At 46.2% G+C, this 12,719-nt stretch overlaps 5 protein-coding genes across 5 annotated transcripts; 2 read left to right on the top strand and 3 right to left on the bottom strand.

Moving 5' to 3' along the window:
• Positions 1–328: 328 nt before the first annotated feature.
• N7479_001589 (oxidoreductase, short chain dehydrogenase/reductase family) lies at positions 329–1,258 on the bottom strand (the record flags this gene model as incomplete). Its single annotated transcript, XM_057249286.1, has 1 exon — positions 329–1,258. One exon carries the CDS (start codon positions 1,256–1,258, stop codon positions 329–331), a length of 930 nt encoding a protein of 309 aa, XP_057113718.1.
• Positions 1,259–2,150: 892 nt separating this feature from the next.
• N7479_001588 (uncharacterized protein) lies at positions 2,151–3,962 on the bottom strand (the record flags this gene model as incomplete). The annotated part of the gene is made up of 5 exons (XM_057249285.1): positions 2,151–2,266; positions 2,319–2,507; positions 2,563–3,171; positions 3,228–3,639; positions 3,693–3,962. 5 exons carry the CDS (start codon positions 3,960–3,962, stop codon positions 2,151–2,153), a joined length of 1,596 nt encoding a protein of 531 aa, XP_057113717.1.
• Positions 3,963–5,315: 1,353 nt separating this feature from the next.
• Positions 5,316–7,181, top strand: N7479_001587 (Major facilitator superfamily domain general substrate transporter; the record flags this gene model as incomplete). The annotated part of the gene is made up of 7 exons (XM_057249284.1): positions 5,316–5,434; positions 5,498–5,591; positions 5,645–5,769; positions 5,834–6,092; positions 6,169–6,432; positions 6,492–6,899; positions 6,954–7,181. 7 exons carry the CDS (start codon positions 5,316–5,318, stop codon positions 7,179–7,181), a joined length of 1,497 nt encoding a protein of 498 aa, XP_057113716.1.
• A 663-nt stretch (positions 7,182–7,844) lies between these two features.
• On the bottom strand, positions 7,845–9,783 carry N7479_001586 (uncharacterized protein; the record flags this gene model as incomplete). The annotated part of the gene is made up of 10 exons (XM_057249283.1): positions 7,845–7,928; positions 7,978–8,093; positions 8,164–8,191; positions 8,250–8,447; positions 8,506–8,738; positions 8,818–8,961; positions 9,036–9,367; positions 9,423–9,495; positions 9,559–9,572; positions 9,641–9,783. 10 exons carry the CDS (start codon positions 9,781–9,783, stop codon positions 7,845–7,847), a joined length of 1,365 nt encoding a protein of 454 aa, XP_057113715.1.
• Positions 9,784–10,458: 675 nt separating this feature from the next.
• On the top strand, positions 10,459–12,607 carry N7479_001585 (fungal specific transcription factor domain-containing protein; the record flags this gene model as incomplete). Its single annotated transcript, XM_057249282.1, has 4 exons — positions 10,459–10,640; positions 10,707–11,576; positions 11,643–12,341; positions 12,406–12,607. 4 exons carry the CDS (start codon positions 10,459–10,461, stop codon positions 12,605–12,607), a joined length of 1,953 nt encoding a protein of 650 aa, XP_057113714.1.
• Positions 12,608–12,719: the final 112 nt, after the last annotated feature.

Here is a 12,719-nt window from a genome sequence, read left to right as displayed (position 1 = left end):
GGTAATTTTGAAAAACCCTACAAGGGGGTTCGACTTCTGAATTCTCGGTATATTTGTACTGTTTGGGGCCCATTTGGGGGCCCACTAACCCGCAGTGGGCTTCTACCTTAGGCCCACAGCCCATCGGTGGGCCTGGCCTCGGGTCCCAAACCCAGCCCATTTGCGGGTTGGGTGCGGGTTGGGCTTTGGGCTTTGTGGGCTCTGCAGAAGCCTACCTACAAGACAAACCGAGAAAAAAAAATAGACGAGCTTAGAGACACAAACTTGATGATAATAGGAATGGAATAAAAACCGCTAGCACAAGATGTAATTTCATGACACTACATCGTCACAGGGTCAAAGTCCCACCATCAATAACAATATCAGCACCGGTAATATACCGTCCGGCACGTTGACTAAAAAGAAGAACAACAGCCCCAGTAATCTCCTCAGGATCCCCCATCCAGCCCATAGGACAACGAGAATCCCAAATCTTCCTAACATCCGCCAAACTATCCCCAGCATTAAGAATGGTATCCATATACCCAGGACTAATACCATTAACTCTGATCCCATGAACAGCCCACTCAGCAGCCAGGTTTCTAGTCAGATGCGCGACCGCAGCCTTGCTCGAATTGTGAGCAGCTTGCGGTTGAGGGAAATTGGTATAATGCGCAGACACCGACGCAGTGAGCAAAATACACCCGCCTTTGCCCGAGGCTTCCATCCGCTTTGCTGCTGCCTGAGCGCAGAAGAAAGATCCGTTTAGGTTGACGTCTATCACTCTGGTGAACTGGTCGGGTGTTACGGTGAGGGGTGGCTGGCACCCCGGGATTCCAGCGAAGCAGCAGAGGATATCGATGCCTTCCATTGTCTTGTTCGCCTGCTCAAAGGCGGCTTCGATTGATTCCATTGATGTCACGTCGAAGGGTATTTTGGTTATATCGGCAGAGGGAAATTCTGATGCTAGTAATTGGATTTGTTCTGCTGACATCTCCAACGCTCTGGGGAGATCCATGATGCACAGTGAGGAAAGACCGTGCTCTAGGAGAGCCTGTGAGGAGATTAGGCCTAGGGCTCCTGCTCCACCGGTGACTATGGCTTTGCCCTGAACTTGGAATCGTGCTTCTGCTCGTGAGCGAGCAGATGTAAAGGGTACTGGGGGGAGGGGGTGAGTGAGCGGACTCGATCCCTCCGATAAAGTCATAATAGGAAGGATTCGGGAAGTCAGCGCGGCTCGCTGGTCCTCAGTCGATCCTGCTAAGGTTTCGGTAGACATATTGATTTTGTGAGAATAGAATCTGAGATAAATAGCTGTTCCTCCAGATATTAATTCAACACTCGGTTTTCAACATTGGAGGATAAGCCAGTTTGCCTAGTGAACGAAGATAATGTAACAAGAAGTGGAAGACATTTGGAGAATTTGGAGTATATAGGTTCAGTATACAAAAGAGCAAGACCCTCAGCGATCAAAACACTAGAGGGAGTGGGTTGAAGCAATTCACGACGCTCTGTCGAAATATGCAGATGTTGGGGTAAGCGGCTGCAAGGCGGGACGCTTCCGCCCAAGTGGGGATGAGAGGACCTCGATTCTCCATCATCTGAGAGGAGACGTCAAGGATTGCATCGGAGTGGGCTGGTCCGAGGATTATGCAGGTTGCCAAGTAAACTGGTATCCAAGAATAGTCTGAGCTCGGCATTATCCTTTCTCAACCTGTTGTATGAGGATGGTAAAGGTCGGGAATAAAGCCAGTACATCGGAAATAAACTCTGGCACTTTCTATAAGAAGAACCGATTTATATGCATAATTTCTTGAATTTCCTAAAAACAATGCATGACTTCGCTAAATTATAAACATCCGCACTTCCGCTCCCAGGGCAGTTTGATCGACTGCCAGAAACTGACCGAGGAAGCCAGCTTTGACCATGAATTTGGCCGAGATTGTGCGAGCCTCCAGCCTCGCCATGAATCCGTCTCGATGGAGAACAACTTTCTAGAAAGACTTCCCATCCAGTCGCACTCGTTCTGGTATAACGGACGCTCGAGCAGGATGGCGCACAATAGCTTACTTTCCATCGCCAACGCAGTGATTCCATATATTGTATCTCAAAACACCGTTGATAGATATTGAAGTCCTGATGTCCGAGTTTATTATACTGTCTCATCCTGCTCATTGAGCAACGGCCTTCAGGATGACATCGGTCATCGCCAAAATCTTCTCCTCTTGGAGTCGGAGGCCGACCAGTTGCAGACTAACTGGCATGCCGTGTACGGACTCGGCAGAGTCTAGTTCTATTAGTATTTGAACACATCGACACTTCAGGTAGGGGTCACTGACAGTCTTTCTGAATCTTCGCATCCATATCACTCAGTGCCTTGTGGTCGGAGTATGATGCATCAATATCCTTATCGGTCGTTACGCCACAAGGGAACGAAGCGGCAGTGTAATCGAGCAGGTTGAAGACACATGTATATCCGGCGTAAGCAAACTTTCCATTCTCGGCACTGCTGTATGGTGTGGTAGGGCCTACGGAAACCGGTCAATAAAAAGGATACTTCCTCGCTGAAGCGGGCGAACTTACATAGGACAGCATCAAGGCCAGCCTCATTCCACCGATCAAGGTAGGATTTGCAGACAGCGTTGCGCTTAGCATGAATCTGCCACAAATCGTACACGCTAATTTCTTTTGCGTCCTCGTAGGGCTTCATTTCTGGGCGGAAAGGCTCTCCCGTTGGCTCGAGGAGATCCCCTACAGACTTACCTCCGTCTGCGAGGAACAAGCGCCCGAGCATAATAAGCATCTCCATGTGTTCGGTGCATGGCCAGTCGACAATCTCATGGCCAGCTGCCTTTAATTTATCGACAGTCTCCTTGAGCGCACGAGCTACAGGAGGAGTGGGAGAAACGAATCCGTCGTTCCAGAGGACACCAATCTTGAGGGATTTCTTCAGCTCCACAGACCGCCAGGGGATGGGGAGACACTTGGGGTCGCGGGTCCAGGGCTCTAGGTCGAGAATGGTGCGGGACCAGTAAACGATTTCTTCAAGAGTCGGGGCCATGGGGCCACTGACGCCAACCACGGATTCCTGGCCTTCCAGACAGGCGCGCGAACGGGTGTTGGGGAAGCGCCCGGCTGAGGCACGGATAGTGAAGATACCAGTGCAGGCAGCTGGCATACGGAGGGAGCCGCCTAGTAATACAATTAGCATTGTTGCTTTGTTATAATATTTCGGCGTTGATACATACCAATATCACTGCCAACACCAATCCGACTACCACCGAATGCAATCAAGGCAGCTTCACCTCCAGATGAACCTCCAGTTGTGAGACCGCGGTTCTTTGGGTTGACTGTGCGACCGAAAAGATTGTTCACAGATTCTGAGATCATCATGGCAGTTGGCACATTGGTCTTGCAGTAGAGCACAGCGCCGGTCTCCAGGAGGAGCTCGATGATTGTGCTGTTGTAGGTAGCGGGCTTGCCAACCAGGGAGGTGAATCCAATAGTTGTATCATAGCCAACATAGTTGAAATTATCTTTGATAGAGATAGGCAGGCCGTGGAAGGGACCCTTTGTCTTGCCAGTTTCTTGGAAATAGGCATCAAGCTCCTTAGCCTGGGCGATAGCTTTTTCGAAAAAGATTTCCGACAAGCAGTTGGTCTAATTCCAAATTAGAAATTATTTCTATTTTAACCTGGGGGAAACAGAAATACCAATTGTTGGGCTACTGCCGCGGTCTTACAGAACGCCTTGGTCACCTCCTCCGATGTCCATGCACCCGAAGATAGATTGGATAGAATGGTCAAAGCAGAAATGGAGGTGATCTCTAGTTCACGTTCAGTGAAAAAGCCGGATTCCCGAGGAAAGGTGGTCACATCCAACTGATCTTCAGGGGGGAATATGGCAGCAGGAATCACCCATTCAGCTGGAATAGAATCCTTGAGCGCCTGGCGCTTTGTGGCGGCAACTGACTCCCAAGACATGATATTATGTAGTTGATAACTTTGATAACGAAATACTAATACCTGCTGTACTGAAGTAAATAGCCATTTATATATTGAATACGGGATGCGGGTCTAATGTCGGTATATTGGACGTTGTGTCAGGTTAGACTGTCAAACACGTGGATTGCGTGATTAGCTAGTGCGGCAAATCAGAACTCAGTAATTAACTGCCGATAACGAGGGGTAGGTGATACCCCTGGATAGACTAATATTTCCTCTTTGAGAACTAGTTCCGTGTATCTCCAATCTTGATAAGCCGGGGTTTACATGGTTAACCTTTAGAGATAAAGTTATGCCTTTGGACGATGTCCCTAAGCTTTGTACTCATAAAGAATACTATCATACTCGACGTCTTCAAAGGTTTATGTTGTATTGTGAAAAGGTATCTTCGGGCATGGGAAGGTAGAGTGGAGTCACTCCACATAGATCTTGGCCGTGCACACCGTCTTGACAAAGTATGTTGATGTATAGCTTCTTGGTACTGTACCTATGTACAAACATGTGTACATTATGAATATGGATTAATTATTGGGGTTATGCATATTCAAGTCTTTGCCACAGACGTTTACTATGCGTGATTTTGGAAGAATATCTCTTGTCTTTTGTCACTCAATACTTTCAGTCACGATTAATTCAACTTTCCTACAACATAATGAAAGTACTATACAACATACCTAGCTAGCTCCAAGCGATAATACCCCGTGTAGATGGCGTTGTGCATACCTGGACTGAACGCACAACGCCACACTGACAAATTTACCTTCATCCTAATCGCCTGCCAAGGGGAACGGACTAAGAACTCTGTGAAGTTAAATTCAGGTATTCAATATCAAAAAGGCAGCAACGATTACTGACACTTACAGTGCGGTGAGCATATGCGATAGAGAGCAGGGATACAATTGGCACAATTTTTACTGACAGGGATATAAATTACGTCTCAGGTTATCAACTATGTACTTGATACGTGGACTCTGGGGTTGATATTGTTGCCGAGATAACCCCAGATGGAATAGTCAGGCCCCACTACCTCCAAGCACCAAAGGCTATGTTAGATTAATTTCCCGAGGACCAACCAGATCGCTAGAAGATATCATCGTCACCGGCTAGGGCAATTGCGCCTTTTGACGCCTTATCTCGACACAGAGATAGGATAACTATCATCTAGGCTTCAGTAGAACAGGATTTGATGTCAGTTAATAGTAAATAATAGGGGCCCGTGATAGATATATAGACTCTGCTCAATACATATGTATCGCTCTTGCCCTAACTCATACATTCCATCTGCATAACTACTCTACTCTTTTTACATTCCGATTTCAATTGGATAACATCATGGAAAACCATAAACCTGACCCAGAGATGGATGTGGAGAAGGATGCGGTTAAGACTGACGTGGCTGAGGTCTTTGATATTCACGACGAGAAAGCGCTGATGCGCAAAGTTGACTGGCAGTATGTGATATTGTTCATTAATATTTTTCGTGGAGAGTTTGACTGACATGCAATTTTTTTCAGTATTCTTCCCATCATGTTCGTTGCCTACATGCTTCAGTTCCTCGACAAGACGGCGCTAGGATATACTGCAATTTTTGGAATTATGCAATCCTTGGTATGTATATTTAGCATTATGCCAAAGGATATTTACTAACAGCGAGAAAACAGAAACTTGTTGGTGACCAGTATTCATGGGCCTCCAGTGCATTCTACTTTGGCTTCTTGGTGGCATCATATCCGGTATCTGTATGCTTCGTCAAGTTTCCTATTGGAAAATTCCTCTCCATTTCCTTGTACGTGTGCAACTTCTCTCTCTCTCTCAGACCGCATATCCAAAGCTTACAATGAACTTTATAGCCTCATCTGGGCTGTGATCTTGGCATGCCATGGAGCCACGAACAACTTTGGCGGTCTCATATCCCTTCGTATCCTACTTGGGATTCTTGAAAGTACCATCAGTCCTGGTCTGTCCCTGCTGACTGGCCTCTGGTACAAGCGGTCCGAGCATGCCTCTAGACATGGAATCTGGTTTGCAGGAAACAGTGTTTCATCCATTTTTGGTGGTCTGTTGACGTATGGTATCGGCCATATCAACAACTCAGTTGAACCATGGAGGGTAAGTTGCCCTGTATCCCCCAAGGGGTCCTTGGGTATGAGTTTTTTCCCCCTTTGCCTAAGCTAATGATGTATAGTGGATCTTTATCATTTTCGGCATCATGACCTTTGCATATGGCATTATCTTCTATATTTACCTGCCAGACAGCCCTGAAAATGCCCGTTTCCTTACTAAAGAGGAAGGACAGTTCGTCAAACTGCGTGCTCAGCGGGAGTCACACACTGCTATTTCGTATAAATGGTCAAAGAGCCAATGCCTCGAAGCACTCATGGACCCGAAAACCTGGCTCATTTTCGTTTACTCCATGGCTTCCAGCATTCCTAACGGAGGTCTCACAAGCGTAAGAATACCCGCACCACGCTTCATCGAGCCTTACTGACTGGTTTTACCCTTCTGCAGTTTGGAAGTATTGTTATTGCCGGATTTGGATACTCGACTTTCAACACTCTCCTCGTTGGATTGCCCACTTCGGTGTTCACTCTCATCTGGGTGGTTCTGGCCACAACCGCCGTTTCCAAACTCCGCAAATCTCGGTGCCTCACCGTTGCTGTTCTACAGCTCATCAGTTTGGCTGGGTCTCTTATGGTCTCTCAGATCAACCCCACTCAGAAAATTTCTCGACTGGCAGGAATGTGGTTTTTCCCTGCGTATTCCGCCGGGATTCCTATTGTCCTGAGTCTTATCGCCTCTAATGTGGCTGGATACACCAAGAGGACCACCGTGACCGCGGTGATGTTCATTGCCAACTGTGCTGGTAACATCACTGGTCCTTTCCTCTTCTTCCCGGATCAAATTCCCGACTACTCAGTGAGTACTCCTATCTACCTTTATGTCTGATACAGAAAGACTAACGATAAATAGAGCGCATGGCTCGGAATTATGATCTCCCTGGCTATTTCCTTCCTCTCCATTCTTTGTCTGCGCCAGGTATGCCAGTTCCAGAACATGAAACGCGACCGCGAGCAGAATGTCAAGAGAGACCCCGAATCTCACGAGGACATTGAAACCGAGGAGGCTGCTGCACTTGATACTGCGCACAATCTGGATGAGACTGACTGGGAGAACAAGAACTTCCGTTATTATTTGTAGTAATTTTGTCTGTACTTTTTAATGCTTTGAATATATTCAGAGACGGCGATGGCCCTCAGATCTATACTTGATTCCTGTTCTACAATTAATTACTCGTGATATCCTATGAATTACTTATCTACTTTTGTTGGGTGTGAAGTATTACCCGTGTTAAAAAAACTCGAATTCTTTTTTTAAGCACAGTAGCAGACCTTAAGGAGGCAGCAGAAGGAGGAGATATCCCGATGGCTCATCGGCAACTCCTTCTTCAGTCATAACGGCGTGCTAACCATATATAGTTAGCGCTTTTGCCTTTAATCCGTCCCAAAAAACGTCTATCGCACGTGACATTGTGATGACTAAGATTTTGGTAAAACTCTTCTGGGTCTACCTAGGCTTCTAAGGTTTTGAGGTTCCAAGGTTCAATCAAGGTTGAAGGGAGCTTAAACTAGAGTTCAAGATACATAATTAGGTAGGTGTAGTAGTATGTACATAGCCATTTTCGAAAGCCGATGTACTATCAACATTGTGGTTCAACAGAAAAATCTGAAATGCATCATGAAATTGCTAAAAAAAATCTATGGTCTATAATGAAGATTGCGTATGTAGTAAACAGATCTAAACGGTGGATCCTGGCGTTTTTTTGTACAGAAGCGTGTTCTTTCGAGGTCCGTTACCCTCCAATCACGCAGTATTGTCACAAGACCAACTTTTGGAAACGGAGTCTTCGTGAATTGCAACTCCTGACACCCATAATCCCAATCCGCACTAGAAAAGATTAGCCGCTATAAATATAATCAAGCAGGGCCGTACTTACAATAGCAAATGCAATAGCCAGGACCAAAACATTGGTAATCGTCAAAACAGCCTTCTTCCAGTTCTGGAAGTAACGGCCCTTGTTCATATAGAACCAAAAGATTGCAGGGAGTCCGACTAATGACAAAGTCAGCATTTGTTTCGATCTTGGTAAATTCAATAATGGGAAGGTAGGGGTCAATCTTACAGCTGAACCAACTTCCAAAGACCGCACTCTGTAATCCCTGCGTTAGCCAGTATTCTCAGTCAAATAAGGTTTGATAGAAGACTTACAATCAAACTCAGCAGATCATTGAATACGGGGATAGATTCCGCCACAATCCAGGCAATAACCCAGACTCCGAGACAGATGGCGACCCAGGATCCAATGGACAGGAAGCTTCGGCTGTGCATCTTGTCGGATCCTCGGAACATACGCACGTAGATATATTTACACGCGACGTGACCTAAGACAACACCGGAAAGAATGGTCTGTATTGAATCAGTAAGGCGGATACAGCAAACAAGAGGACTGAAAGGATAAACTCACCGTTGGAATTGAAAGACCCCAAGCAATCTTGCTCATCACAGGGCTGAGAGAGAGAATAGCAGGTGATTGGACACCGGGGCTAGTTTCTGTTTCCGGTCCCACGTAATGATAGATGAGCAGTGCACTGACAAGGTACAGGACAGTGTCAACAATTTGAAGCATGGCGAGGGACTTGTTGAATGTGCGTGGGTCTTCTGTCTCGGACATGAAGCCAAAGTACGCAACATGGGCAACTATAAAATCGGTCCTTGCATTAGCTCGGTTTACTTTTTTTAGGTGCTGACGACCAGCGCGATTTGGTGTTCCACGTACGGTAAGCGAAAATGATGTTTGTCACAGCCAAGAAGCCCTCGCGGAAGCTGACTTCCCTGGTGGCCTCGTTCTTGATGTGTCCTTTACTCTCGACTCCCACGGTGATCATGGTCAACACTGTCGCAACGAAGACACTCAAGAATGCTTCATATCAGTCAGTTGAGTTTTGCTCTGGGTTGAACAGTGTTGTGACTGTAATGGATGAGGAGTGTACTCACAAATGACGGACATCCAGTAGACCTTGTCCATAGTGCGAGGCAAGGCACCCAGAAAGCAGATGATCAGTCCAACGACACCGAACACCAACGTGCAGGTACCGTGATCAGTCAGTACATTCATTAGGATGTTGAACATCAAGATGTTGCTCGCCATGAGGAAGATCAACAGCAGCAGCTGGCCAATTCCTAGCAATTCACGGCCGAAAGGACCCATCAAGATCTCGCCAGCATCACCCATGCTGTGAACCTCGGGATGACGAAGTTTGAATTGGCCAATTACATAGCCGGTATACCATGAAAGAGCAGAGATAAACAGAATCATGATAGCAGCGCTGATTGATACTGTTAGCAAGGAGATTCTCAAAGCCGTCCAAAGAAAATACATACGGAACCATTCCAAGAGTAGCCACTGCAGATGGCAAAGACAGAATTCCAACAGAAACATTCTCTGCGATCATGACTAGAATTGATGTTAGGGGCCGTAGCTTTCAATGGACATGATATCTCAAATTTAGCTACTCACGCATTCCACAGTGCCTGTCGAAGGATCATTAGCCTTTTTCATAATCGAATCTATAATATGTATGCAGAAGATGATAACTTACCACCATTTCATAGTCCGATACTTGATCTCCGCTGTCTCCTCATTTCCGAAGGGCTCCAATTGCCTCGCGTCCAATTTTTTCTCCAAGTCTTTTTCGAGGGGTCCATTGACCTTGCCATCCGCGGCATGCTTTTCGTCAAACATAGTGACTTTCCACAAGACTCAAGCCAGGACGTTAGACCCTAAATTGAGTAATGACTGATACTCTTAATATGTTTCAAAGACTAAAATCAATTGGGTAACCCCGGCCAAGCCCAAAAAAAAAATCTCTGAAAGCGGTCCGGGGAACTCAGGTGGAGCCGAATGTTTTCCGAGATATGATCGGCACGCCATATTTTCATTGCCGAACGCGGCCATGTCTACGGCTTCATATATAATCGAATTGGAAATCTTAACGACAAGGATCCTAGTTAGATGGCTCTCTAGCTCTATAGTATACATCGAAAAAAAAAAAAAACTAAACTAAATAAGAGTGGTACACGGTGGTGGTGTGTGTTTTGAAGTCGCCTGGTCAATGTTTTCGAGAGGAGCTTTAGTGTAGTACAGATTTTCAACGTAGATGTCCAACTCAAAGCGAGATCAAACGAATCAAAATCAAAGAAATAAGCTCGAAAAGCAAACTTGGGGTTGATGAGTCGGTTAAGCTGATCTTTCATCTAAGCTCTCGGAGGGATCTGCCCATCTCGGTAGGTGGCGGGCGGGCGTGACTAAGGCGGGAAAAAGCGGGCCCTGGCGGAGTTTCCCGCCTTGTATCAACATCAACCTCAACACGGTCCATCTAGGTCGCTGTGATCCTCGAAATTTATATAGAATTACCACATGGAAAGCAGCCGAAAACGTGCTTCTTTGGCATGCAACTACTGTCGGAGGCGGCAAGTTTCCCTTACTCCCATCACTGAGCGTCCCCATGCTGACGGACAACTAGGAAACGCCGCTGCAATGGCGCGATACCCTCCTGCAGACTATGCGAGGATTCAGGTGTTGATTGTGTTTATAATGAAGTAGATTCTTCGAGGTGAGAGACCTGTCTTACTCAAAACTTTATAAACATTGCTAAACTCTGGCAGGCCTCGAGAGACTTCCTCCTCGGAATTCTTCCGCCGACTTGATGCAATTGAGAACTTTCTATGGAGTCAACCAAGGCTTCCTGAAACACCTCAGACTGGTGAGCCAAGAAGCGGTGGTCTCGCATTTTTGTCGACATCTGAACATGGGAGGGGGGATTTTCCTCATCCTGCCAGCATGTTGATTTCATCCCCGTCGAGACCCAACCCGGCGAATGTCTCCCAGCTCATTAATACAAACTCGTCTTCTTTCATACCGCCTGAACATGATATCCCACCCATGAGTATTCCTATTGGCCACACAACAACAACTGAATATATGCTGCATATGAACAGAGTGAAGACGCTCTTCGGGGAATTTCCACCAGACCTGTTCATACGCGCGGAATCAAAAAGGCATATGCCGCACCAATTATCTTTTGTTCCAGGTACAATTACAGCGAGTCAGTTGCCAATCCTGGATGAAGCAAGCACCTATCCACTAGTGGAGGCATATTTCAAATACGTCCACGTTGAGATGCCAATCCTTGACAAAGACCAATTTTGGGGGCTTTATGATCACCATATTGGAGCTGGTCTGAATGTGGGCTGTGACTCTGCACTATGTCTTGCAGTTCTTGCATTAGGATCAGCAGCTCTCGAGCAAGTCGACCCGACAAAGTCTAGCTCTCCATACTGGGTGCCTGGGGCAAATTTTATTTCACCTGCATTGCAGATATTGATGAACGAATATCTACTGTCGTTCTGTCCCACGATCACTCTTCCCCAGAGCTTGATACTCATTTCAAAATATTTTGGGTTTCTTTTGCGTCCCTTGCAATCATGGAAACTGATCCATATGGCTTCTACCAGTATCCAGTATCTGAATAGCCGGTTAGTCGATGATCCCTGATTACTCTGTTTGATTCCAGCTATTTATCAAATATCTGTTTGAGACAGAAGCCAAGCTTCGCCAGATAATCACGAGCTCAAATCCAGCATCATACTACTTTCATGGGCAGCGTTCGACACCGAGTGGTTAGTTTCCTGGTTTCATTCAGATAAACACGTTTACGCTGACATTGATGATAGTGACCTGATAGCTGAACACCATTTACCACGAAGTGGTATCGAACATGTAATTGATTTGACACCCTTCCCAAGCTTTGCAAACCATGATGCCCAAGAAACACACGTCTTCCTTGCTGAGCTTTCTGTCCGTCGTCTGCTCAACAGAGTACACCACACTATGTACGGAAGTGACTGGACAAGGCGCAGCCTTGGTCTACAGCCAGCTTCAAGCGACAGCCCGTCGTATGACTTCCAGTCACTCTCTACAATCCTGAATGTCTCTCAAGAGCTTCACAGACAACTTGATAATTGGTTTGAATTGTTACCGCGAACAATTAAACCAGATATTAACGATCCGTCTCGATGTACTGGCCTTCAACTCAATATGCTCCACCGCTTTCACTCCGCCAAGGATATTATAACCAGACCATTCCTTCTTTGTGCAATTGACTCGTCGCCTGAGAATGATCTTCCACCTATGGTACTCAAGCAGTGCGAGTCAAGTATAGCCAATTGTCGGGCGTATCTTGATGCCTCGGCGCGAAGACTGATGGGCCCGACATTTTGCGCGGAGATCATTATTCATACGTACGTCCATAAGCTACTTTATAGCTACTTTATACTGAAACTCAACTCATATCTGATTTTTTAGGATGTTTTCTTCAATTCTTCTCCTGACCCTAGGCTCTGTTTGTCCGGCTTTGGCGCATTTGGTACCAGATATTGATACTCTCCAAAAGAACACCATAGACAATCTCGAGCGATTTGCCGTGGATGGCTCTTTGATGCAGGAGATTCATGGAATCATTACATTGTTGCAAAGTAAGACACGAGTTCTCAGGCGGGCTATGTAGCTGTCTTGATTTCTCATTTCTCGTTTTGAGTCAGGATAAGTGGCTTGCCTGGCTTCAATCATGAAATCAGCACCACACGCCGTTACTATTGAGAAGATCCACTATATTTTTT

The sequence above is a fragment of the Penicillium vulpinum genome (genome assembly GCF_028829585.1).
Source record: "Penicillium vulpinum strain IBT 29486 chromosome Unknown utg000001l_segment0_segment0, whole genome shotgun sequence".
Classification (NCBI taxonomy): domain Eukaryota; kingdom Fungi; phylum Ascomycota; class Eurotiomycetes; order Eurotiales; family Aspergillaceae; genus Penicillium; species Penicillium vulpinum.
This window is presented reverse-complemented; position numbering and strand designations above follow the sequence as displayed.